Genomic DNA, 27,299 nt, shown 5'->3' on the forward strand with positions numbered 1-27,299 from the left:
TTTTTTTTGGTTTTTTGAGACAGGGTCTCACTATGTAGTTGAGACTGAACTGGAACTCATTATGTAGCCCAGGCTGGTCTCAAACTCACAGCGATCCTCCTGTCGCAGCCTCCTGAGTGCTGGGATTACAGGCGTGCGCCACCACACCCCGCTCTCTAGAGATTCTTTTAATCAGCTGACATTTATAATCACCTCAGTGGTTCTTAACCCAGGAGCGCTTTTGTTCTTCCAAGGCCATTAGGCAATGCCTAGAGACACTTTTGGTGGTCACGACTGGCAGAAGTGCCACTGGTATCTAGTAGGGCTCAGGGACACTGATAAACATTCCACAATATCCACGCCAGGTCCCCGTATCCAAGAACAATCTGGCTTCAAATGCACATAGTGTCCTCATCCAGACAGTGGTTATATCAGTGGGCCTGCTACTTTCCAAACAGTGATGCTCTTTCATTCTCAGAGAGCCTTCATTTTCCTCTTATGACTTGGCCCCCTTCCTTCCTGAGCAGACGCGGACACCTTGCAATTAGCACCTACTCCCAAATCCAAATTCTTCTGTCCCCACCTGGGCCCCATTGGGGAAAGGCATTGTGGGTTACCTGGCTTCCTGAGCCTGGCCCATGCCTAGCACCCTTGCCTCTCATGAGGGGCTTTCTAGGTGTTGGAAGACTTGGAGGTAGTAGCTGTTAGCACTTGAAGGATCCTCAGCGTGAATCATGTACTTGGACGTTTCAGACAGAATTAAAGGAGGAGAAAGAAGTAAGTCCCATTTTGTGATTCTGGCACATCTACGCCTGGCCACAGCTTGCAAGAAGCTGGAGACTGAGGAGGCTCAGGAATTGAACTTGGACCCTGGAAGGTCAGAGGCTTCACCCCTCCCCCAGCCAAACAGGAAGTGGTTCTGTTGGCCCACAATGCCAAGCTCTGGGTATTCTGCAAGGGTAAGTCTTGGCTATCTGTTCCTCCTCCTTGCATTTCCCCCACTCCACCCAGGGAGGGAAAATTAGGAAAGGCTGCCTCAGCACTCTTCTCTCCTCGCCTCCTTATCAGTTCCCTGAGCCATCCTAGGAGCCAAAAATAAACATTCCTCCCCAACTTCTGGGTCCTTACATAAGTGTCAGGTGTCGGAGGGCAGACAGCTCTCTGGGCACAGCTGTTAAGTGGTTTCCTTCCAGGTACCTGAAAGAGAGGTGCAGAGCGACATGAGGGACAAAGGCTGCAGAACTGGTCACTTTCTCAGACAGGCTTTTGTGACCTTACGGGCTAGTTTGATTCCCTTTTTTACTCGCTTATAGCCTATTTATTTTTCTCTCCAAAGCACATACTACATTTGTCATTTAATATTGTGTGATTATTCTACTAAGGAAGTTTACCTTCCCTGGACTGATAAGTTTCATGATGTAGGGCTCTTGTCTAAAATTACCCACTACGGAATCCCCCAAAGGCTCATGTATCTGTTTAATAAATCAAATACTCAATTTATGCTAAGTCATCACAATACCCTCATATAGCAGATATTTAGTTCAGAGATGTTAAAAAAAACTTGTCCAGGGGCCAGGATTTAGCTCAGTGGCATCAATGCCTCCCTTGCAAGCACAAGGTCCTGAGTTCACCCCCAGTACAGCAAAAAAAACAAAAAACTTGCCCAACATCACACAGCAAGCAAGTGGCTGAGCTAGGACTTGAACCCAGGTCTCTCTAACTGTATTCTCACGACAATTTTTTTAAATTGAGTTTATTGGTACATTTTAGGGATACAGTACAGTTGTATTCATTGTTAGGATCTTTTACCTTTACACGACAGGTCTTGGTTCTCATTTTTTTCCCTTGTCCCTGCCCTCCCTTCACCCTCTCACCACAATTTTGTACAGCCTCTATTTGGCTCCTGGAAGGTGGTAGAAGCGATCCAAAATTCATATTAGAGACTTTAATATTGAGCATCTCCAATGGGCATTTGGAAAGTCAGAACAGAAAGCCAGGAGTGGTGGCATACATCTGTAATCCCAGCACTCAGTAGGCTGAGGCAGGAGGATCGCTCCAAGTTTGGGGCTAGCCTGGGCTACAAAAGGAATTCAAGACCAGCCTGAATTAAATGGTGAGACCCTTTCTAAAAAAAAAGGAAAGAAAGAAAGAAAAGAGGGCTTGTCTGTTACCTAGAACACTGCTATGGCTACCAGCAGGAGGACAGGGACAGGCCAAAAGGGAGAAGGCTTCAGGATGAAGATGTGCTGAACAGAAGAGGCCTCTCTTGGACAGATAAGGGCTTAGCCTGGACTGTGGAGTTTTGCACTCAGTGAGGGTGAGGCAGGAAGCTCAAGTGTGGTTTAAAATCAGATAAGGAGGTGGGCCGGTGATTTAGCTTAGTGGTGCCACCGCCTGCCTCATAAGCACAAGGTCATGGGTTTGATCCCTGGTTAAAAAAAAAAAATCAGAGAAGGAGGTTCCACTGAAATTACACACAAAGTCCGCTACTACCTATCAAGATTATGACTATGACTACCCTCCAGGGGGGCACAGGCCAGTGCGCTCACTTCTACTCTTGCTATAAACCCCCTTTCTAGAGCCTCCTATTGCGCTCAGAACAAAACTGCGAAGGTTACAAGACGTGCTGGAATCTTCAGAGCGGATTTCCCTTGGCTGGCAGCTCTCAACATGTTCACTGTCACACACGCCACTCTCAGTGCATACTCCATCCAGGCAATGGCCGCCTTCAGCTCTAGGGCAGACTTCCCGACTTCGGATCTATCTTTTGCTAGCTCAGTGCTTCTCCAAGCTTAGCTTACGTGCAAATCACCTGTAATCTTGATAATAAAAAGCGGATTAAGATCCAGTAAGTCTGGGGTAAGTTGGAGAATCTGTACTACCAACAAGCTGTCTGGTAGTGGGAACCACTGGTCTATAGACCACACTGAGTAACAAGGTGTGAACACAGTGCCCAGTGCCTTTTGTCCACTACCACAAAGTGAATGGGGGAAGAAATGAGTTAAAACAGGTAAATGGGCAAGTTTGGCATTGACTGAACCGGGTTTAGCTTTATAATAAAGGCTCTTCCTATGGTCAGCTCCTAGGGATTCTCCATGGCACAGAACACCAGGTAGGACTTGAGAAGTAAGGTCTTTGGTTGCCATGGGATCCTGGATTAATGTCCCTTTGGTCTTTGATACTTTTGGGTATCTATTACATACCAAGAACTATGCTAGATGCTGGGAAAGCAGATTCCATGTCTGTCTTCACAAAGTTTTCACAGCTGGCCTAATATTCAGCCATGCTTACATGTTGCCGTCAGGCATAAGAACTAAGAGAAATCCATTAGCTCACGTATTCGTTCATTCAGGCACAGCTATGATTCCAGGTACTGAATGTACTGGTGAATAAGACAGCAGCAATGCCTGCTGCTTGTGCATGATTAAAAACCTGGTGGCAGCTGGGCACGGTGGTGCATGCCTGTAACCAGCCTACTCAGGAGGCTGAGGCAAGAGGATCATAAATTTTTTTTTCCATTAAGTTAAGATGATCATAAATTTGAGGCCAGCTTGGGTAACACAGTGAAATCCTTTCTCAAAAAAACGAAACAAAACCCAAACTAAAACACACAAAAACTAATGGAAGAGAGTAAAGAGAGGGGCCATACCCACAGAAAGATATGAACTGACTATTACAGTCGGTGCTTGCAAGGGAAGGAGCAGAGTGCTGTGTCGGACAACACCCAGGGGCTCAGTGCAGAAAGCAGCAACTGAGGACAGATACAAGGTGAGCAACGGCAGATGTGGGAGAGAGGGAGGCCAGCCCAAGGGCAGCTTGTGGAGGGCCCCACGTTTGAGCATCAAAGCAGGGAAAGAAGGTGGAGAAGATGAAATCTCATAGGCTGGGAGCACAACGGACACAAAGCAGACCACACTGAGGCCTGGGAGGTCATCTCACTTGAAGCGGATGCAGAGGTGAGGCTGATCAGGACTTGCAGGTGCTCTCTCCCGTCCTTCCCTGAACGGGAGGCTGCAGGGCCTTGGCATTTGATGTGGACAGTGGTCCTGTACCTCAGCAGGGTCAGGGCTCAGTGGGGTGGGGGTAAATACAGGGGAGGCCTCCAGCTTTCTCCGCTGGGCAGGGAGATGGGATAGTAGGATTTGAAGGTCTGCACAGGCTGAAGGGCTCTGGCCTGCACACCCACAGGAAGTGTGGTGTGGAGAGTGGTATGTGGGGGGAGTTGGGAGCAGGTGGCTAGATGAAGAAGCAGGGCAGGCCATGAGGCAATGTTCTAGGGAGCATCTCTCCTGAGGGAGACTCACTCTTGGGAGCTGCGGTGTCTGACAACACATGACAGCTTACATCTCGGTGTCTCCCCCAAAAGCCTCATGCACATGTAGGCGGAGCTTTTGGGAGGCGACTGGGTCATGGCTGTGCGATGCTGGGAAGTGAAGCCCAGTGGGAGGAGGTGGATCACTGTGGTTGTGGTCTGGAGGGTACACATCCCTCAGCTTTCCTTGATCCCCCACGCTGCCTCCTGCCTGTCCGGCCATGGACTGTTTCTCCTCTGTGGCACTCCTCTGCCACGCCCCCCTGCCTTGGAGCCAGCCGACTATGGACTGAAACCTCGCCACACTGTGAGCCAAAATAAACCTTTCCTCCTTTACCTTGTAGGTGTTAGGCATTATGTCCCAGCAATGAGAAAGTAACTAAGTTACAACACTTATCCTCTTCTCCGCTCCCCTCATTCTGCACGTTCTCTGGTTTCCACTGGTTTGTAATGACTACTTAGTATGATAGTTTTCTTTCTTTTGGTACCGGGGATTGAACTCGGGCCCTTGCACTTGCAAGGCAGGCAGCGTACCTAGTACAATAGAAACCAGAATAAAATGCCCAAATGTTGTTTCTCTTTGCTGGGATATTTGCAGAAGGCACTGGAGAAGCACAGATGAAGGCGCCCATTAGTTAGGCTTGCTCTGTTCCTTAAGGTAAGTAACTTGTTATGATATTTCCATTACATTTGTAAGAGTAGGAAAGGTGTATTGGGGAATAGGAATAGCTCCAAGAGAAAGGAGAGGTTCCAAAGGTGGCTTGCCAATGAATCCACTTGTCAGGGGTAATTTATAGCAAAGTCACACTGTACCGTATACCTAAAATGTACCAATAAACTCAATGAGAAACAAAACAAAACAAAGTCACAAATGTGACTATAATGTAGGTCAAAGTATAATCAACTAATAAGATTAAATACCGAATAGTTTCTCTGGTGTGAAAAACTATAATTGTAAGATCCTAATGATATAATTGACAATGTGAAATAGGAAGACAAGGGCTAAAGGCATAGGGGAAGTGGGAAGGGTAGGGGAAAGGAAATAAGGGAAAACAAAAAATAGGAGAAAATGAAAAAATGGAAATAAAGTTTTCGTAAATAGGGAAGGGAGGAGGGGGTGAAGGGAGGGCAGGGGTATGGGGAAAAAATGGGAACCAAGACCTGTCATGCAAAGGTACAAGATCCTGATGATGAATGTAACTGTACTGTATACCTAAAAAGTACCAATAAACTCAACGAGAAAAAAAAAAGATTATGATAATAGCCACTCAGCTAATATTGCTCCAACAGGGAAGTGGGGCATGGAACCAGGGTAGATGGCTGACATCATTAACCTTGGCTTATCTGTGACTTCTAAAACAGGAACATTTTGGGAAGGGATGGACCCAGATGTTCTGGTCTGATGTACTACTGGACTGGGTGTGACTAATTACAGTTCTGCGTAAGCTATGTAACTTTACCTCACAGACAACACAGGACAAGGACAAGACTAGAACTCAAAGCAAACTCACCAGTGCTCTCTGAGGTTTAGTTCCAGTGCTTTGGGATAGACTCAAGCCTGTTACCTCACCTAACCCTCTGGAACTGGGATGGAGGGTATTTTGCTAAGGCTCAGAGAAGTAATCTTACAATGAGTGTAGGAACAGGATTTAAACTCACGTCTGTTGGATTTTGGAGCATGAGAAGTCAACTCAATGCAGTTTCATCTTTGTACTTTGAATTCCTTATTGTCAACTTAAGTCATTATAGTTTTAACCAAGGAGGGCTGGTTAAAGGACCCCACTGAGACCAAAATTCAAGGATGCTCAAGTGCCGTCCCCTGCCTTATAAGCGCAAGGTCCTCAATTTGATCCTCGACACAATCAATCAATCTGCATCATATCTGCATATAACGTACATCTATCTTCCTGTATCCTTTACGTCATCTCTAGATGGTAACACATAATTCAATATAAATGCTATATACTGTTTAGGAAAAATGTTTACTGTACTGTTTAGAAAAAATGACAAAATATCTGTACCCAATGATTACAGATGTGATTCCTTTTCCAAATGTTTGTAATCTTCACTTGGTTCAATCTGAAGATGCCAAGCTCATTGGTACAATGGGGGATGACTATATTTTCTATAGAATTTATTTTTTTCTCTGAACCTGCTAGTCTATAAGCTCCATGAGGGCTGAGATTTTTGCCAGTTTTGTCTCTTGCTGTATCTCCACTGTATAGAATAGTGTTCAGATCATAAAAGGGGCTCAACTATTTCTTGAATGAATGAACGAATGAATGAATGGATGCCTGAAAGGGCTGTTCACAGGACTCTGGATTACAAAAAGAAAATCAAAAGCCCATAGTCTCTAAGAATGCCCCGTGCCTGGTCTAAGTTACACTGTGCCAGGCCATGCTTTGCCAATGCAGGGATTTGCTGACAGTTCAGTAGAAGCATAAATGACCGTTGAAATTCAGGGATGCTGCTGGTGTCCTTACCCAAGACAGGGAGTCAGGACCCTGAAGGAGGCATCTGGGGCTGCTGGGGCCCACAGAGCCAGTTGCGGACTGCAACTGGGCTCTGGTCTGCAGTATGCCAATGTAGCTTCTGTCCTTGTTTAGAAGCTTTGGTAGCTCCCATCCCTTGTTAGAGATCAGCCACCCAACTCCTGCCCAGGCATGACAAGACCTCTGTGGTCAGTCCTTGTAACAGTCAGAGAAACAAAACTAAATGGTGTGTGTGTGTGTGTGTGTGTGTGTGTGTGTGTGTGTGTGTGTGTGTGTGTGTGTATGCTCATGCTTGTGTGTAAATAAAAATTTCAGGAAACCAATGTTTTGGCTTAGGTTCCAGCACTAGGATCCAACAGACCAGACTAAAAATCAAACCAGAATGATCCATGCTAAAATACCCCACCAACAAAGTGAAACCAAGCTGTTCATTTGACCTGGAAAAATGAGGTAAGAGCAACATTTCCTAAGCAGGCTAGTTTCAGTAGACAAGGTCAGAAAGTTTCCTCCACTTTAATCCTGATACAAAAAAGTGACTTAAAGTGACCTGGTATTAACCAATCAGATATTTTCCTGTTTTTCTGTCCCCCTGTCTGGGTCTTATAGGGGTAGTAACTTTGAAGTGCCCAATCCTATCTTTGTTGTTTCTGCTTCTTTCATCCCTTCTCCGTCTGGGAAACCAAGCTTTTCTGTTCAGCTCACTGGATCGCTTACTCTATTTCATGAAATGAAGTGTTGCCAGCTTAGAATCACAAATTAAAGTCAATCAAGGTCTTTAATGTAAATTTGTGTCTTTTTATTCTCTCTCTGTGTGTGCATGTGTGTGACACAAACTTGTATTAAGGAATGGGCTCATGCTACTGTGGAGCTGGCAAGTCTGAAATTTATAGGCCAGGCTGCTGGTGGACTGGAAATTCAAGCAAGAGTTCTAAAGTCCTCAGATACCTCAGGGCCCTTTGTGGGGAGGGGCCTCAGCTTTTCCCCATGCTGGTTGCCTTTCTCCCTTCTTTCCTGATTATCTCCTATAATGCCCAGATCTCAGTTCCAGCACCATTTTATCTCCCCCGTATCAACCTGCACACTCACAGGTGACCTTACCGGCCCCCAAAGCTTTGGGTGTGTTTTCTTCACAGCTTAACTATACGGTGACACCTTTGGCGCGACTCTGTGATTAGCGTTGTCGGCAGAACCATGTTTGCGTTGCTCACCTCTCTTCCCCACACACCATCTAGAAATGCTAGACGCTCAGACAACGTCATCCGGACCGTGACATCCTCGAACTCCCCAGGTGGAGCGGCATTTGGCACTGCGGAGCCCAGTGGGGACGGTTTTCAGCACAGAATGTCCCCAGTGACCTGGCAGGGCAGCTTGGAAGACGCAGAATCAAAAGTTTCCACTTTCAGAAATGCAGAGGCAGCGGCGAGGGAAAGCTTCTTTTGTACGAAGCCCTTGATGAAAACTCTGAACTCCAAAGTTGCCTGTAGCTGCAGCTCAGGCCCTGCGGGACCATTTCAGAAGCTTGCCCTCTGCTCGGCAGCCTTAGAACTGCCGGAGCATTTCCAGCAGGTCAGCCTTTGCACTGAGTTGCATTTAAATGCTGCGCTTCCGCCTTAGCATAAGCACGCTAGGGTACATCTGCCTCGCACAAAACCCAGGCTGATCTCTTTGAATGGACGGGCCCATCCCTGTTTCAAGATTTGCATAACTAACCGATACCCACGGAGAAGGCTAACACCAGCTGAGTGGTGAGGAAGCGGGAGAGGAGCCACCCAGGATTTCCTGGGGTGATGTGGGGCAGCTTAGGAGTTGGGCACTGGAGGCTCAAATTCTGGCTATGTAATAGCTATGTGATTTTGGCCATTTACTCAGTTTTACAAGGAGGACTGCAAGAATCATTGCCTTGATGTGATTATGAAGGTTCACTGAGAGCCTCTGTGGATAGATCTTGATGATTTTGAAAACACACACACACACACACACACACACACACACACACACACACGCATCCATCCAATAATGCACATACTTATCAAAAGAATCAATTCTTGGCCATCCACTCCCTATTTTCACCCAGAATAATACTTCTAAAGTGAGAATTGGATCATGCCACTTTCCTGCTTAAAATTCTTCCTTGTCTCTTGCATTTCTCCAGAGATAAGTTGGCCGTCACCTCGGCTGCAGAACTTACATATGCCTTCTCAAGTTCCTAGCACACACCATGCTCTCCCTTATTTTCTTTGCTGCATCTCATGACCTTGGTTTCTTCAATATAAAATTTTCCGCCTTGAGGGGCTCCTAAAAACATGTACTTTCTAGTCATGTCTCCTCTTTATTTTCCTGGGAATTCCTACTGTTTTCCTTATCGAAATGGGTCATTTACTGGTTAGTTTTCTTATTATCTTTTCTCCCCGTTCTAAGTTTCTGAGATCAAGGATGTCACTGTAGCATTAGCTGCTGTAGCCCAACTCCCCGGACAGTGTCTGGTACAATAAACTCCATGAATACGTGAACAAGCAAATGGAGCTTTCTTAGCATTCAGCCTGTATTCAAGCCTCCCACAGTTTCCCTATTGCCCAGCAGTGTCAAGAAGTGTTCTCTAAGATGCCATCTGCTGAGGTCTTAGCTGAGCCATGGCCTGTTCCTGGACTCTTAATCTGTGCCCAGAGCCAGCTCCCTTTCCAAAGATGGGATCAACTTGCCCTGGCTGGCTGGAGGCACCTTTCTGTCTCTTTCCCTAGGCAGAGGAAGGCAAGCATGCAGTCAGTGCAGGCCAGTGGCTCTACTCAGTGCTCCAGGGAGTGTGCTTGGGGTGGAGGCAGGAGGAGCCAACATCTTTCTGGAGAGCAGCTTTCACAGCCAGAGAAGGCCCAGCTGTCAGCACAGACGTGGCCAGAACACTGACAGGTACCCAGACTGTGTGGCAGGGGTCCTGAGGTTTCCTTCCTCCTGCTTAACTGCAGATGGCAGATTTTGAGAGGACTCTTGGCTGTCTGTCCACTGCAAGTCCTTAACAAGCCGGGCCAATGGACAGCACTACAGGGACTTGGGCCTCTGCCACTGGGAGGCTATGGTTTACTGATACAGTGGCAGGGTCAGGCAGACCCTGGCTTGAATTTATGCTCTGCTTCTTATTGGCAGCATCACTGTACAAATTATTCAACCAAGGATAAAAAGACAAAGTGCAGGTTTCTCTCTTATATGTGAAAGGTAAAGAAAATTGAACTCATAGAAATAAGAGAATAAAGTAGTGGGGACCAGATGCTGGAAAGAATAGTGGGAAAGCAGAAATGGACAGAGGCTGGTGATTGGATGCAGGGTATAATTGGATAGGAGAAATAACCTCATTGCTCTCTAGCACAGTAGGGAAACTATGTTTGACAACAATTAATGGTAGATTTCAAAATAGTAGAGAAGATTTTGAGTGTTCCTGCTAGAAAGAAAGGATGAATGCTTGAGTTAATAGATTTGCAACTCTGATCTGATCATTATAAATTGAATACATGCACTGAAATGTCACACTGTATCCCCTAAACAGGTAAAGGTATTATGTGTCAACTACAATTTTTTTTTTTTTTGCTACTGGGGTAGAACTCGGATCCTTGCGCTCACAAGGCAGGTGGCGGAAGCACTGAGCTAGATCCCTGACTTTACAATCAAAAAAGTACTCAACCATCCTAGCTTCACTTATATTTCAAATGGGATTAATACAACTTGCCTTGAAGGGTTGCTGGCCAGATTAAATGAGAATGTCTGTTACAATAACCCCACACAGCACCAGGCACTCGGTGAATGTGCCATCACCAGTAGCAGTGGCGGTTTCATTGCACACAGCACATTCCTCCTCGCCTTCTTAAAGACCAGCGTGAATGAAACTTCTGGGACCCCTCTCTACCCCAGAGTGCCTACTGTGGATGCCACTGTTTTGTGCTCATCATTGACTGCACTGTTTTGCCTTCTCCTACATTTTGTCCACCCCACAGGACAACTATAGATGAGGAGAAGGCACAGAGCTGCTTTATGGATCCCAGACCCCATTCTTTAAGCCTCTGGAGCTGACAATGCCAGGCCAAGCCCTCCATCTCCTTTGGCCAGCGCATCTTTGTCCTTACTGCCTGCCACACTCCTTTCACACATTTGGTCTCAGCCCCGCGCTGGCCTTCCTGCCTCCTGGTCAAGCCCTGCCTGTTCCAACTCCTGTCCATGCCATGTGCATGTGTGCACAAACCCTGTCCTCTGGTCACTGTGCCTGGGGGAGAAGTCACTTGACCTCTCTCCTCTCCTTGGAATATTAACTGTAGAACAACAAATCCATGACCATAATCCCCAGACCAAAATTAGAACCCAGACTTCCGGCCATTTAACCATGGGCAGGCTGTGGGTAGATATTGTTCCCAGCATTAGATTCTGATTCTCTCTCTAGCCCGTAAGACGCAGGAGGCTTGCAGAGCTCACATCCAGAACCAGGGACCCTTGATGTTTAGAAGCACTCCTATGCAGGAAGTGACTTCTAGATAAGCCTGCTTTCTACCAAAGTATTTACACAGTAATAATTCTACTTTCTGAAGGCCACGAGGACCTACTTTTCAAGGGAGTATTTATGGCGGTGGCTTGGAGGGCTGAAATGTCCTACAAGTCTTCTGTCCTGCTTTCAAGAAGATTTGGTAGGCCTCCCTTGCAAATCCTGCCCATTTCTAATGACTAGCGTGGTTCTCAGGGTCATCCACAGACCGTGGTGAGTCTCTTAGACTCTTTCAGGGATCTGTGAGGCCCAAACTACATTTGCAATACAATGAAAACATAATTTTCCTTTGCACTGGTAGTAGATAATCAGTAGAGGGGACAACTGTTACCACTTCAGCGCTGATCAGGGCAGGGTGTCAGATGACATCAGCAGCCCCTGTATTCTCTGTGAATTTGCAGATAGAAAGAAAAAAAGCACATTTCGCCATTTCACTTAAGAATTCCCTTATGCTAACTCACCTTTTAAGCCTGTATTTCTTTAATATGAGTGACAAAATAGGATGTGTGCATAACCTGGCTGGCAGTAGAGAAATCATCTGTGTCACTCACCGAACTAGCTGGTTGTTAATTTTTTCGAGAAACACATTTTTTTTTTTCTAAAAAAAGAATAACTGGCAAACTGGTTATTTAGTCAGGGATATTTAGTTTCTTGAAAAATGAACAAAGTGTTCCTGTCACTTCAAGGCAAACCAATGATGGTATTTGCTGCCAGGGGTAAAATTTGAGCTTCTAAGTGTCAATGAAAACTTTAGAAAACTTGTAATTGTCACACTGAGCTTGGCAACTTCCCTTAACTTAGGCTGTTCTGATGTGATTGGTGGTAATATCAACGGACATGACACTAACTTCTATTGTACAATGCAACGTTGTCAACATTTGGAAAATATGCATAACTCAGTGAGCCACTGTTTTCCACATGACCAATGGGTGATGTTACAAGATAATGCATGGGGGAAAGAAAGGCCCATCCAAAAGTCAAGACAGACCACTGGGTCCTGGTATAAGAGAGAGGGTGAAGTTCACTGCTATGGGTGTAGGCTCCATACAAGATTTTCACAAACTGCAACTGGTTGCACTTGGGTATAGCATCAAATAACAATATCCATAATGGTCTGAATGGGCTATTAAAACGCTCTCCCACCTGTCCAACCACACACCTATGGAAAGCTAGATTTTCTGCTTCTACTTTACCCTAAGCAACATATCACAGCAGGATGCAAAGAAGAAAGGAAGAGCCCACTTCTGGATTCATCTAAGAATCCAGACAGTATAGAGAGATCCACAGAAATATAGGACAGCACCACTGTTCTTAATTACATTGTTTTTGCTCTGTTTGTCATAAAAATATGCTTCTTATATAAATATGTAATGGGTATAAAATCCTTTTTAAATGGAATAAAGATGCATATTTAAAAATATCTCAGTGTTAGTAAACACCAATAGATAGAACTCACACAGACACAATTCTTGGAGTCAAGGATGCTTTTGAAAAGAATAAAAAGGTCCCAAGACCCAAAAGTCTCCAAACTTTGGGTGTAATAGGTAGGGCAGAGAATGTTGGCCCTGCAAGCCTATTCCCTAATCCTGACTGGCCTGCTGACCAGCAGAGGGACTGGGAAAGCGATTTTTACTTCCCAGCAAGTTCCCTGCAGGTCTGCTTCAAGGAGGAATTACAAAGACTGGTGAGGCAAAGGAGTGCTCTGCCCAGCCTAGCTCACCTGCAAAGACAGGGTTTAGAGGAGACAGAGAGACAAGGGCCAGTGGAGGCACCGAAGGTCTGACCGTGGAGGAAAAGTCATTCCGCACTGGGATGGCACTGGGCTTGGATGGTACTTCCGGACTTTGTGTGCTAGCAGCAGACCTATAAGCTGCCCGTTAGAGAAAGCACTGGGTAACTGTTATCGTTTAGATCAGGAATGCCCAGCATGAATACCTCATGCTGTCACACGGGGGGCTTGTAGAAGATGACTCAATCCGGGGGCCCTGTACTATCTGTGGAATCACCCACTGGTGAGTTCAGCAGCCGAGTGTGCTGCTAAGCGGTGGGGCCCTGCCAGAACAGGTGGGTCACTGGGGGCGTGCACCGGCAGCGTGTATCTCCCTCTCTGGTTCCTGGCCACCCTGACATGAGCAGCTTTCCACCAGGCCCTTCCTGCCTTGGACTGAACACATGAGCCAAAAAGATGTGGGCGAGGGGTACTGCGTCCCAGAGATGAGAAAGTGACGACGACAGATGTAACTTCCTTTTGCTTTGTCTTAGTGAATGATTCGTGCTGTCAGATGGCTTCTCTGCCTGAGACAGCCAGTGCTGCCTAAGGGAGCTGAAAGCATGGGATGCCCTGGGTCTGAGGGACCTGAGCTGGGGGCTGTGCCTGTGTGCAGCTCTGCCAGCTTCCCCTTCCTTGGATGTACATTTCCCCGCTTGTCCCTCTCCAGGCCTCCTCCCCACAGCCCGCGTGCTCTTGGGAGATGGCTCAGCAACAGAAGTTCGTGGCCTTCTTCGGGAAGCTTTGGGAGCCTTGCCTGGCCGAGGAAAGCGCTGCCGCTTCTGAAGCTGACTCTCACATCTCTCAAGGCTTGGAGGGCTGTGTTCCTAGGTCATGTTGCAGCTCCCCGTGCCATGGTAACACTCAGCCCAAGGAAACGGTGCGAAGTTCTCAACAGCACATTGTATTTGCCCATTTGGATCTTCAAAGGCAAAGCCATGGCGGACATGACTTTGTGGTGACCATCAGGCCTCCGTCCTTCCCTGGGGCTGGCAGGGCCCATCACAGCCTCTCTGAGCACCAGGAAATGCCAGGAGCTACCACCACATTCCAGGATCTCTCTGCTTTTCTGAAAGCCTGGCATGCTCAGCTCCTACCTCAAGACCTGACAGGGCAGGGGAGGGAAGCCCTGCTGGGAGGGACCTGAGCACATGAGCTAAGCCACCTGGGGAAGGGGTGGGGTGGAGTCAGGGAGAGAGTATGGAAACACATGTTAGAGGGCTGGGGATTTAGCTCAGTTGTTCCACTGCCTGCCTCGCAAGAGCAAGGTCCCAAGTTTTATCCCTGGTACCACCCCCCCCAGGCAAGGGGGAGACGTGTGATATGTGAGTGTCAGTGGTGAGACACTCAGGGCTTCCATGCGCTCCTGCTCCCTCTGAGCCAGAACCATTTCCCCAGGGAAGCTCCTCTCAGCTTCACACTGAAGCAAACTCTCCCTTTAGGATGTTGACCTTATATTTCTTTCTTTTGTTGTAGCACTTTTCATTGTTTTGGACACAAGGTCTCATTCTATATCTCAGGCGTGCCTTGAACTCCTTGTACAGCCCAGGCTGGTCTGAAAGGCATGTTAATCCTCCTGCCTCAGCCTCCCAAGAGCTAGGATTATAGGAATGTGCGACCACACCTGGCTCTTTTGTAGCACTTTTCTTGGCTGTCACACCACATGTGCTTCTAAGTTGCTGAAACCAATGTCTACCTTCCCCACTCAACCATGAGGTCTAGGGGTGCTGGGGCCACACTGCGTTTACTCATTGTGTCCTTCTAGCGTTAGCAGAGGACCTGACACGCAAGGCACCTAATCCATTCATGCTGAGTGAATGAAAGAAGGCACGAATGAGTGCAAGTGTGTGCCGCTCATCTGGCCGCAGCTGTACCCCAGGGACTGTGTGCCCTGACTGCAAGACTGGGCCTTGCCCACCTGTGGGGGCCTTCTAGGGGGCACAAGAAAGTTAGCTCCACACTACTGAGACCCCTTCCGGAAAAGAATGGCAGCTTTTCACTGAGCCAGGAGCCTATGTGGTAGGAAGGTCTGAGGAACAACAACTGTCAGGAGCATGGGATTAGGAAGTTCCTGCTCTGAGAACAATGAGGACTTGGCTCTAAGATCTTATCGCTCGTGCTCAGTAAGACCGTCTGAAGGTTGAGATACAAACACAATAGTGAAAAGTGCATAGCTAGCCACGGCGTGCCTGGGTGACGTGCTTACGCTTAACCTGCAAACAGATAAGCAGCCAAGGATTCCAGGGAGGCAGGGTGCAGAGTGGAGGCCCGGGGGAGTACACAGGACATGAGAAAGTGATCCTCCATTGGACTTCTTTAGGGAGAGCAAGCTCAGAAAATCTTTCCTGACAGGATGAGGTTTGGGGCGAACTGGGCTTCCTGTTCCCTGTCAGAGTTCATGCCTGTATTTTAGGGAAGCCCTTCTCACACCCATCTAAGGAGGGCTTCCCAGCAGCAGTCTTGCTTGGGCCCCTGTGGGTACAGTGCAGGGATGCTGGGGTGACGAGCCCTCAGGGGACTTACAGCTCAGTCGCATCCTTGGGCATGCCTTTCGGGAGGGCACGGAGGCCCTTGTTGCTGCACCGCACCACTGTGTCCACACAAGTGCACTGCTCCGGACAGCGCGGGCTCAGCTGGCAGCTGCTCTCATCGTTGCCTGTGGAGAACCCCAAGAAGGTGAGTGCGGTGCGGGGGGAGCCCCAGCAGGGGGAGCAGGTGAGCAAGGCCGGGGTGATGCGGCCAAGGGGTTCCCAGCAAGGGCAGGCTCTCTCTTGGGCCCTGACTGAGCCAGAGCCAGGATCAAGGTGGCTGCGGGTCTCATCCATGGTTGGCTCGTGGGAAGGGCTGAATGCCTCTCACTGCATCTGTCATAAAATGAAGGCTATCAAGGCGCCTGGGATTTGATTAACTACAGTAACCAGATCAGAAATAAACTAGAGACTGAAGTAGTTAGGGGTGGAGGGCAGAGGCCTGTCTTTTTCTTCCTCTTTGTCCTTCCCTGTCACTGCACTGTCCCTCTTAGGTGGTTTGCCCCGGGCCCCCATTATACATCAACCTCAGCTAATCTGCACACTAGTTCCTCTGTCCTCAGATGACCTCCAGTTGAACAAGGTGGATTCATTCCCACATAAGTGCTTCTGGGATGCTGAGACCCAAAGCCTCAGATCTTCTTGTGTTCATACCCCCTAGCCAGTGACAGGGTTTCTCCTGAAGTCTGTTCCTCACACTCTAAGCTTTAGTGTGCCAAGGACAGGCAGGCGGAGGTCTAGGGCTCCCACGCAGAGTTGTGTAGTGACAGACAGCACAGGGCAGTCGTATTTTCTAAGGGACTCCAGGCTCACGGTGGATGTGGTGCTGCAATTTATTTGCACAACAGTGTTTTCACAGATGGCAATGTCTTCGTGTAATAAAGCATCATAATGCCATCCGCGCCTTACGGCAGGTTTCTGACTGGTGGAAAGGGGCACTTTCCTTAATTCACGTGAAGGAGCCAGGCCTCCCACAGCGTGGGGCCTCCTCGCCTTCCCACACACCGCCGGCCCCGCCCTCCCAGCGCTCACTGTCGCAGGTGAAGTCCTGGCTGGCCACATCCTGGATGGGGATCTCCTTCAGGAAGAAGGGCTTCTGGCACCGCGGGTTCCCGCTGACGATGCGCCTCCTGCGCAGCCACTTGCCCAGCCAGGCCAGGTGGCAGTTGCAGTTGAAGGGGTTGGACAGCAGGTTTCTGGGGAGGGAGAGGCCTCGATGAGTGGGCAGCCTCTCCCTGTACCAGGCCCCGGCTCAGCTCCTGCCAGGGCCAGTGCTCCATGGAGTGCAGAGCAGGTGTGGAAAGGGCTGCAAATCGGCTCCTAAACTGCGGCGTGGTCTCTGCAGGTGTCTTACTGCAGGCCTCCACTGGTGGACGTGGCTGCGGTCACGCTGAGTGCCAGATGTGGTGACTGCGTGCTGGCAAAATAGGACTCTCCAAAGCCCGCCAGCTGCAGCCCTGGGGCCCAACACCTCAGCCCGGCAGCCTTCCTTAGCTGTGGTCCAAAGCGCAGCAGTCTGCCCTGCCCCATCCCCCTCCGTGTCCCGCATGGCGGCGTCACAGTGAGGAGGGACTGGTTGCTGCACCGGCTTCGTGCACACCTTGAGCTTTGGCCCACAGCCCTGAGGGTGGGGCCCGGGGCTGTTTGCTCGCGTCCAGAACCTCACAGGCACTCTGCCTGTGGAGTGACGAGGGCAGACCCATGGGCGGTGAGGGGATGGTAGCAGCTGTCCCGTGAGGGTCTGCTGCAGGGCAGGGACCAGGCCAAGCCCTTCAGGAATCGTCACCACACTCACACTCCTCACAACCACCCAGGGAGGAAGGCACACAATCCCTGCTCCACAACCTCAGAATGGGAAGATCAGGGAGCCTGTCGAAAGCCAGGGAGCCCGCAGGTGGGGCTGCCCTGCGACAACGACTCAAGAGTTTGGGGGCCAGCTTTCCCCGCATGAGTCCGGCCCTGATGCTCGGCGCTGTGGGGCGCTGCTCAGGTTCCTCGCCTGTCACAGCTGGGTCCCGCGTGCTCTGGGCCTCTGCCCGTCTGGCATCTGACATAGCTTTTGGGGGTGGAGGTGCTGAAAATGGACTAAACTGAATCAAGCACCGGTGCTAGTCCCCAACCCCTGGTCTCCTCCCGATGGGGCCACTCATTCCCCACACTCATTTGCTTGCCCAGCGTTACAGACTGGGCATCAGCTGGGGCTCTCAGTGAGGGCAGCTGTGGTTGAAGGGCTGGGCAGTGGGCTAAGCAGTGAGCGAGGCAGCTGCATCTCGCCGTCCTCCTGGAACTTGCACGAAGGGTGGCAGGTAGCATGTGATCCGCGGCAGTGAGTTCGTTAGAGTTTATCCTAGAAAACGGTCAGTGCTCCATAAACACGAGGGGCCCTGGGCCAGAGGGACTGGGAGTGACGGCCGCGGGTGGGGTGGGGTGAGCGAGGGGCCCTGAGCACAGGTGGCGGGGAGGGCGGGCCAGGAGGGAGGCGCTCTCAGCGGCTGAGGGTGGTGGAAGGGTGGGGTGTTGAGAAGCTGGGCGGGAGGGAGAAAGGGGCCGAGAGGTCACAAGGGCCTGGAGCGTGAGGGATGGAGGTCATGCCACACCCAGCTCCTGTTCAAGTGAGATGGGCGAGCGGGAAACACGGGGAGGCAGCAGCTGGCCTTTCTGTCTCCCACAGAGCTTTGGGGAATGATGGGGCAATGAGCAGCAGCTAAGCAGAACAGCCCCATGGAAACAGGAGCGACTGCAAAACCACCGCGAGTGGATGAGCTGTGCATGCTGCACGCCTCTCTGGGTGCGCTACAGATTTGAGCAGATTCAGCCCTTACAGAGATCTCAGGATGTGGGTTCTGCAGAAGGGAGAACTGAAGGCTAAAGAAACGAAGCAGCTCTTCTAGGGTCACACAACGAAGGAGAGGAGAAGCCAGAGTTTGTACTCAGAAGTTTGGCTCTAGAGTCAACACAGTGAACTGCCCGGGAAGCAGTACAGGTTTAAGCGTTCAGGAAGCTGGATTCTAACTCGGATTGTGATGAGCACGGAAGCTGTCAGTGATATCTTTGTACAACCCCTTGCTGATCGTGTTGCAGATCTACTTCAAAGTATTAGTATTAGTGATATTCTTTGGTAGACAGCAAAACGGCCCACAACAGCCTTGCAGTATAGCCATGGCATCCTCTCCAAAAGTTGCCTTTTGTTACACAGCCATACTGGACTCTGCTCAGCCCCATATATTTACTTTGCTCTAATAAACCACAAGGCCTTTGTATATGCTCTTTCTACAGAAAGAAATGCATTTCCCACTGTCTTCAGCAAGCTAACTCCCAGAATACAGTTTCTCAAATAAGGTTTTGTTGGGTGTTTATATCACTGAGGACTTCTCTTCTGTGGCAATTTATCACTGTGTGACTCCAGGGAGAAAGAGCCAGGCCTGTCCATTCACTGCACCTACATGCCAAGAGCACAGGAACCTAACACATGTTCACTAAGTAGACAGCTGGGTAGACGACCTGGTCAAAGATAGCTGGGGGCCTGAGCGGCGGAGAGACCTGTGGAGGGGCAGCCCCGAGGGGTGGGCCCTGGAGCACTTACATGGTGGACAGGGAGACCAGCGTGGTGAAGGCTCCCGGGGTGATGGTGGTGATCCGGTTGTCATAGAGGGAAAGCAGCCGCACGGAGCTCAGGCCGGCGAAGGTGTCATTGTTCACGCAGCTGAGCACGTTACTCCTCAGCATCCTGCAGGGAGCGGTGGGCGTGAGGAAGCGGAAGGGTCCGCCTTCCTTCCTGGATGGGTACTCGTGTAATGGGCTCTGTCCTGTGATGAGCAAGGACTAGATCCCCAGCGGAGGAGCGTGGGCGCGCCTCAGTGCGTGCACCTGCACATGCTTGCCTGTGCGTGCTGTACTCACTGTGGAAGCACAAGTCATGTGTATGTGCACACACACACACACACACACACACACACATGTGTCTTGTGGCTGTCAGTGTGGCGCATTTCTAAAAGGACAAGGGAGGACCGAGAAGTGGCCGTGGATGGGGACTGTGTGTGTGTGTGAGGGATCTGTGTATACGTGCCTGCCGCAGTGTGTTTCTGTGCAAGGGCTGTGTCTTTGTCTTTCTCAGGAACATGTGGGTGGGTGGATGTGCCTGTGTGCCTCCTCCTGGTGGCAACACATATGAGCGGCCCTGAGTGGGGTGTGCGCTGGTGGGGTGCTGGGCTTGCTAAGTGCTTCCCATCAAAGGTGGGAAGGGCCTGTCGACCCTGGCTGGAGGAAAGAAGGGATCCTGCAGGTCAGGACAGTACCCTGGTCTGGTCCAGTTCTCCTGCCCTCCCGCCTCCTTGGGGCCCTGGCACTCACAGGGTCTTGAGGCCACTGAGGCCTCGGAACACGCGCCCCTGCACACTCTCCAGCTGGTTCCCCGTCAGCATCAGCTCCTGCACTCCGGCCGCTCCCTCGAAGGCCCCCTCTCGCACCTCCTTGATCTTATTGTTGCTCAGGTTTCTAGAAGGAGGGACAGAGGTGAGGGTCAGCGTGAAGAGGCATCGCAGCTAGGGACCCTCAGGGGCTTGGACGGAGCCCTAGAAGGTGGGGAGCATTCAGTCCTGCATACGCGTCCCTGCGAAAGGGACGGCAGCCCCTTGGTGGGGGCACCGTTGTGAAGCAGGCTGCATGGGAGCTAAAGCGGGTTGTTAGTGTTAAGTACCTTTTCCACCTCCTGGAGGACTGGCAGGTTCAATACAGTGAATCTCAAACTTATTTTCTCTTTTTATCAGATAGTTTCACTGAGCAGTTATTTATTTAAATTTTTCTCGTTTTATTTCGAGACAGGCCCTCACTTCGTAGTTCAGACCGGCCTTGAATACACGGCAATCCTTTTGCCTCAGCCTCCTGAGTGCTAGAGTTGCAGGCATGTGCCACCAAGCCTGGCTTACTTATTAATATCTGCTTATTTTGCAGTACTAGGCACCGTCTTACTGAGGTATATCCTTTTTCAAAAAGTTTTATATTGGGACAAGTTCTCACTAAGTTGTTAAGTTGCTCAAGCTAAGATAGAACTTATGACCCTCCCACCTCAGCCTTCCAAAGTGCTGGGATTGTACCATGTGTCACCATGTCAAGCTTAGGCAGTGAGCCTTGAGAAGAAGAGAAAAAATACAGAATGTGTCCCCTTCCTGTGGGGGTAGCCAACTGTGGAAAGTCCAGATTCCTCCCCTGATATAAGAGGACATTTTCTACTTAGTACTTTCTCTGTAGTGGACACCGCCTCAGGGATCTAACCTTCATAATCACAGCAAAGCATCAAAACATCCCCCTCATAGAGGTGCTATGAGTGGCCGCTCTATAGATGAGGAACTGAGTTCAGAGACATTAAGTAACTTGCTCCTGGTTACACAGCGAGAGGCCTGGGATGTGAAGTCATTTTACTCCCACATAAAAACCCTTTCACTGAACTGTCCCTTTCATGAAAGAAAATTTCTTTGGTGACATGGGACTCACTCCCTGATGTGACTTGCTGCGAGAATGCAGGGGTGGGGTGGGAGTCTCCCATCAGGCCCTGGGTGCTGCCGATGCTGGTTTGCATACTGAGCTCGCAGAGCAGGCCTTTCCCTGTGAGGCCCACGGCCACTGCAGGCCAGGGCAGAGTCTGGTGCAGCAGGCAGATTCTAGGAAGCATGAGTGCTTCCGTTTCTCAGGTCGTCCCAAGTAGGGAGAGGAGGGAGCTTCCATGGACCACAGAAATGTGCACACCAGGTGGATACGACAGAACTTGACTGTGTTCGCAGAGCCCTGTGGGATTGGTCTCCTGCAAGCCAGAAAATCTGCATCCAAAGGCTCTGCCAGCCCATAGCCAGCTCTGTGAGGCAGCAGATTTCCTCCTTTCCCCCCAGGACTGACTGGGCCCCAGGGAGCAGCAAGGCCAGCACGTGTGGGCACATGTGGCCGGTGTGGAGGAGACAGGCAGTGCTGTAGTTCTCTCAGATCATCTTTTCCTTGCCATGGCCCTGCTCTCCTCCCTGCCTCCTGTCCTGCTAAGAAAACGGGAACCCACAGTCTGGAAAGCCCCATCCCAGAATCAAGAGCCAGGAGACTCCTGAACACCTTCCACTCTCTGAGGTGTCCTGAAACTCAGCTGGTTTCTTATCAATCCCAGTAGCCCTGGTCTGGGACAACCTAAGGAATGAAGGTAATGCATGAGGGAGACTTCAAATTACCCCCAAATTAGACTCAGGAGGAGAAATAAAGTCTCCCCTCCTGGCCATAACTCACCAGAATGCTGAAGGAGAGGGTTTGGTTCTAGGGAGCTGGGCTGCGCAGGAGATTAAAGTAGAAGGGCCAGGCAATGAAGATGAGTTAAAGCAGCTAAGAAGTGGGAGGATTCCAATTTCCTGACATCTGTTTCTTTAAAACGAGCAAAATTAACATCACATTACTGTAAGGTTTGTGAATTGCATTTCCTCAGGCTGAGAGAATGAAAACCAGAAGGAGAGTCAAAAGAGGGAGATAGAATTTTCCAGAAGAGCAGGCTGCTTTGCCTCTCTCCATCTACTGGAGCACTGTTGGCCACTGCAGGCCTGCAGGGCATGAGGCCAGAGGGTGCTATTTGGGGCAAACACGCTGGAAAAACTGTGAGTACGCTAGGATTTGTAGAGCCCTGAGATATTTCTAGAGTGAGGGAGTCTTCCTGAAGAAGCCGCAGATTCCAGAACATCCCAAAATACAAAACCAGGGTCATCAGGAGGCCTCCTTCATCTTATTATTTACAGACCTAACCCTGTCCTCCTCATGGCTTTGATTCTGATAAGGATGGGGTCTTACACTTGAGAGGGCCTGGCCTCAGCTACTCTTATTCCAGCCCCAGTGCCTCTGCCAGCTACTGGTCCTTGTCAGACCCAACCCTCATTTCCCCATTAGACAGGGTGGCAGGTTCGGCTGGCCGCCCCTAAGTGAGTCCTGGCCTCTCTTTGGGTTATGTCACCTCAGTGTTGCAGGATGGCCCTCGACTTTGGCAACAAGGAATGAGCAGAAATCCTTTTGGAGCCCAGTCTCAGAGGGAAACATAGTGGAGAAAGCTGAACAGAGGTTTCCAGAAACTGAGGACACTGGGCCATGATTGAGCACATGCCCTGGCACAGTCAGGATGAGGAGGTCCTGTCCATCTCCGTACAGTCCTGTTCCTCTATTTGAGTTAGGAATTCTCCTTCCAACGAGGGCTGCAAGTTCATGTTTCCCCGGTATCTGGTAGGTGAATTGATGGTGACAGAAGCAGGCCCAGTGAAGGACAAAGGTGACCCGGAAACACATGTGTGATTTAAGGGGGCAGCTACCCCTTGGCTTAAATCAACTGGACCCATTTTGCAACCAGTTCTGCCAGAACATCTGCTATTTCCGAAGAGGCCAGCAATCTAAGCTTTTTAGTTTCTATGAGAACTTCAGGTTTGTAAAAGTGGGCAATTTATTCTTATTAAAAATACAACTGGCGGTCCGGGTGTTTAGCTCAGTGGTTCCACCACCTGCCTCTTAAGTGGAAGGTCCTGAGTTTGATCCCTGGTACTAAAAACAAACAAACAAACAAAAAACAACAGATAACAAATCTAAAAATGTACACATGATTTTGGCTGACATGGAAGTTCACTTGAGAGATGTCTTCATGAGTCTCTGAATGTGACATCAGTTGGTTTCCTTTCTCTCTCCCACCCCCACTCAACCTAGGGCTATGACTGAGCCGTACCCCAGCCATGATATGATTTGTAATGCCGTACTGAATTGCCATAGTAGCGATAGCCCTTTGCAATAAACCCTTGCATCCCTCAGCAATGTGCTATCATCTTGGGACTCTCAAAGAGGAGGGGCTCGGCTTCACTATTCCAAGGGATGGGCAAGGACTCGAGGTGCAGAAAGTGCAGCAGAGCCCAGTCACCTGGCACCATGTTCAAAGCCAGCCTTGGGCTACAGAGCAAGTTCAAGGCCAGCCTGGACTATATAGTCAGAACTTGCCTTAAAAAATAAAACAAACAAAGAAAGAAAGAAAGGAAAAGGAATACCATCAAGTCATCTAAAAATTTAAAATCAGTGGCAGTAGCTGGTGGGTTTTGGGGTTGGGTTTGCCCCACTGGGTCATGTGGTTGGTTGGTATTGATGTATAAACATGGATTTATGCACACACACACACACCACACACACACACTTACTGCCTTTAGATAGGGCATACTTCCCCAGATAACCTGAACTGTCACCCTTCTGGTTTCTGACTCAGCCACTTGAGTTCCAGCCCTGGATAGGTTCCTTAACATTCTGTGTTTCAGGTTCCTCCTTTGTGAATTGAGGAAGTCTCCAAGCTTGTTTCTCTTGGTGAGGGTTAAATGGATTAACATCAGCTCTATCTAGCACAGAATTAAGTATCTATTAAGCATAGGCATTATTACTAAGAACATTATCATAATTATAGCCCAGCACCCAACCTCTCTGCAAGTTTGCTACTCCCCAGGTTCCTCAAAGTGTCTGATGTGCAACCCCTGCTCTGGATGTATAAACAGCTACTCTGGGTCACCCAAGCCAGATGCCCTCTCCGATCTTCATGCACACTCTCTTGCCAGTACCAAGGCCAGAGGCTATCCCTTTCATCCTTATTTCTTTATACTTGCTTTTCCTCTTTTTTTTTTTTTTTACAGTGCTAAATCCAGAGCCTTGCACACACTAGCCACACGCTCTATCACTGAGCTCCATCCCCAGCCTCCGTATTTCCTTCTGATCCTCATCATTCCTTATAAGGAACATGAATATATTTCCATTCTGCAAATGAAGAAACGAAGGCCCACAAAGGGTAAGGACACTCCAAAGGTCACACAGCTGGGGAGGGACAGACTGAACTCAGGGTAGATGCAGTTTTCCTCGCACCTGAGTTTCTGGCTGCTTTTAATTAGTAGAAATATTTGGCAGCTGTGACCTCGATTCTACCACAGCAAATATGGGGACACACTGAGTAACAGCTGTCTGTCTCTGTGGATGCAATGTAGGCCTATATTTTGTCCTCCCTACTCCCTTTGGCTGCATAGTTGCTAGGGCAGGGAGCTGGCTGCCACTCATCATGTGTTGGTGCTGTTGTCTTCCTTGGAGTACAGGAATGGTTTTCTGTGCTCTGGCCCCTTACAAAAGCAGGAAGATGAACGACAGCCACAAAGTGTATGTTTCACCTAAAACGGGAGAGTCCACATTTCTGCACAGAAGCAAAGACTACTAGATGCTGCTCACTTGGCAAATGGACACTTGGTCAGCCTGGTCATTTAGTATCTGCTTCACAGCCATACGTATGGAAGTTTTTATCTTGAGGTTAAGAACAAAGTGTACATTTCTCTGTTTTGAATCGAAAGGACATCTCCTGGCAGGCGATGGGTAATAAGTGTGCTAGGACTCCAAAGCTAGTAGGGTTCTGGACTGCAGTGACAACCACAATTCCTGCTGGCAGCCATATGTGCCCCTGAGCTGTCCCTTCAGTGTGCTTAGCCCCGTCCACAGATCCAGACCCAGTCACTGAGGCTGCAGTGCAGCAGGAGGCCTGAGCAGCCCTGATGAGATCTAGATGCTGCATAGGCCCAAGGTGGTCGTTGTTCTCATTGTCTGCCAAGCACGGATGGACGGGAATGTGGAGCACAGAAAGAAATAGGAGTTACAACCCATCCTCATTATTCATGCTAGGTATGCTCTAATTTGATACCAGGAACACTGAGTTAGTGGATACAAAGCACGGCTCCTAGGAGAAACACAGGGCTGGGTTCCTGTGAGCCTCTGCTCATGGCATTTTAATCAGCCGATCAGTATGCAAGCTTGTTTTGTGAATGTTTCTATTTACAGACCGTATTTAATGTATTATTGATTCATTAATACTGCACTCAGCCAGCATCACTGTAACTCACCCCAGAGTGAGCGAAGTGCCCCTCACACATGCATTTCCTCTATCCAGCCAAGCACAGCCTCCTTAGGCTTCAGACCTCTGGGCAGGATTACCAGCTCTCTGCGTGGGGCCATTTTAACGGGTAGAATTTCCAGGGAAAGGCACAAAACTGCAAAGTAGGTGCCGGTGAAGAAACCATAAAGGGGACACTTGTTTACACCATAAACGTGGAAACAAGAATGCAGAGCATGGCCTCGTCCAATCCCATGTGAGAACATGCGTACCCCAGGTAAGGACGTGTAGGGAGTGATGTCACTTGTTTTGTGACCTGTGCATGTCTAAGAATGACTGTGAAAGCACAAGGGGTCTCGACTTCAGACCTACACAAATTTTAGTGAGTAGGTGAATCTGCAAATACGGAGTCTGTGGATAGTGAGAATTGACTGTATTTCCCTCGTTGCAGAAGCAGACCCAAACTCTGAGCCAGGACATAGGGATCCCAAGGAGTGGTGGTCACAGAGAAGAGTATCCTGGGAATCAGACGGTAAAGGGCCCCTTCCCTGTGCTCACTGGTGCCGCTGCTGGGCTACCTGGAAAGAGGCGGAAAGTAAGCCCCACCTCACACTAGTGCGATGGCAGATGGAGATGAGTCTCAGTGCCAGTTGTGACATCCATCTGCTGTGTCATCCTAGAACCTGGCTGAGTCCAGGTCCCTCATCTGCACAGAGGGGAAGACAAAGCCAGCAGGAGATGGGTGAGTCGAGATTCAGTGAACTGATGCAGTGAGACAAGAAACGTGGCCCCTGACCCAAGTTGAGTACTCTGATAGTGCAGCAGAGTTAAATTACTTGTCATCTTTATGACTTGGCCTCAACTATGAGGCAGTGCAAGGCTTATGACAAAAGGTGGTTCTACAGGGGAGAGGCCATAATAGCATGTATGTTCTCTGCCTAACTCCAGGCTATTGTCAGACCCAGGACACCTAGACTGAAACCCAGGCTGAGAACAGTCAGCACTGTCAGCACAGAAGCCTTTCAGTGCCACGTAAAAGCAGACCTTTAAACTGTCACCCCATCAAAATGGACAAGCAACAGGTCCCTCAGATGCCTGCACTCCAACTGCTGGTTCTTACCTGGCTCCCTCCCAGCACCTCTGGGCTGTACCATGGGAGTGGGGTGGGGCAGGGTAAGCCCAGAGGATGCAGGATGGGGTAAGGGTGGTGTGAAATGTATGCTCCACACGATGCTCGATAATTTACAAGCAGCAAGGTTTCACGTTAATCTGCACCCACACATCCTGCTTCCCAGTCCATTTACAGAAGGGGTCAGGAGGAGGCTGAGAAGCAATGAAGCAGTGGGTGAAGGCACACAAGAGCCCTGGCATTCTACTCGAGTCCGAACACAGACCCTGGCCAGGGAGGCGGCTGCCACATTCCTGAAGCTGACTTACATTTTCCGCAGGTTGGGTAACTTCTTGAAGATGCTGGTGGCCTCCAGAACAGAGATGTCATTGTCATTCAGTCTCCTGCGCAGGAGGCAAGAAGAGGTGGTTGATTAGCTGTGGATGAGACACATGCTATGCCGTCCCCTGCCTGACCTCCCTTCATGGCCTCAGCTGAGTTGTCACCTGAAACTCTGAGTCCACAAAGTCAACAGAACTATGGAAAACTTCAGCATCCGCCCCACTAACAGGAGCGGGTCAGCAAGGAGAAGGGCAGAAAAGAGCTCATCAACTTCTCTCCTTTTCCTCCTTCAGGAAGTTCCCTTTCCTCGGGGGGGGGGGGGGGGTGAAGGGATTTTTTGTCCATACTGTATGGAC

At 49.5% G+C, this 27,299-nt stretch overlaps 1 protein-coding gene across 3 annotated transcripts in view; it reads right to left on the reverse strand.

Annotated features, from left to right (window-relative positions):
• Slit3 (slit guidance ligand 3) overlaps nucleotides 1-27,299 on the reverse strand; it is a 552,271-nt gene that overhangs the window by 64,713 nt on the left and 460,259 nt on the right. For all 3 annotated transcript variants that reach the window (XM_010622214.2, XM_010622217.3, XM_010622215.1), the window contains 6 exons: nucleotides 26,931-27,005; nucleotides 19,949-20,092; nucleotides 19,182-19,325; nucleotides 16,631-16,794; nucleotides 15,594-15,726; nucleotides 1,108-1,176 (listed from right to left, as the gene is read on the reverse strand). In XM_010622214.2, coding sequence (XP_010620516.1) covers nucleotides 1,108-1,176; nucleotides 15,594-15,726; nucleotides 16,631-16,794; nucleotides 19,182-19,325; nucleotides 19,949-20,092; nucleotides 26,931-27,005 — 729 coding nt within the window. The remainder of the gene's footprint in view (nucleotides 1-1,107; nucleotides 1,177-15,593; nucleotides 15,727-16,630; nucleotides 16,795-19,181; nucleotides 19,326-19,948; nucleotides 20,093-26,930; nucleotides 27,006-27,299) is intronic.

The sequence above is a fragment of the Fukomys damarensis genome, unplaced genomic scaffold, assembly GCF_012274545.1.
Source record: "Fukomys damarensis isolate Sample0158 unplaced genomic scaffold, DMR_v1.0_HiC HiC_scaffold_9, whole genome shotgun sequence".
Lineage (NCBI taxonomy): Eukaryota > Metazoa > Chordata > Mammalia > Rodentia > Bathyergidae > Fukomys > Fukomys damarensis.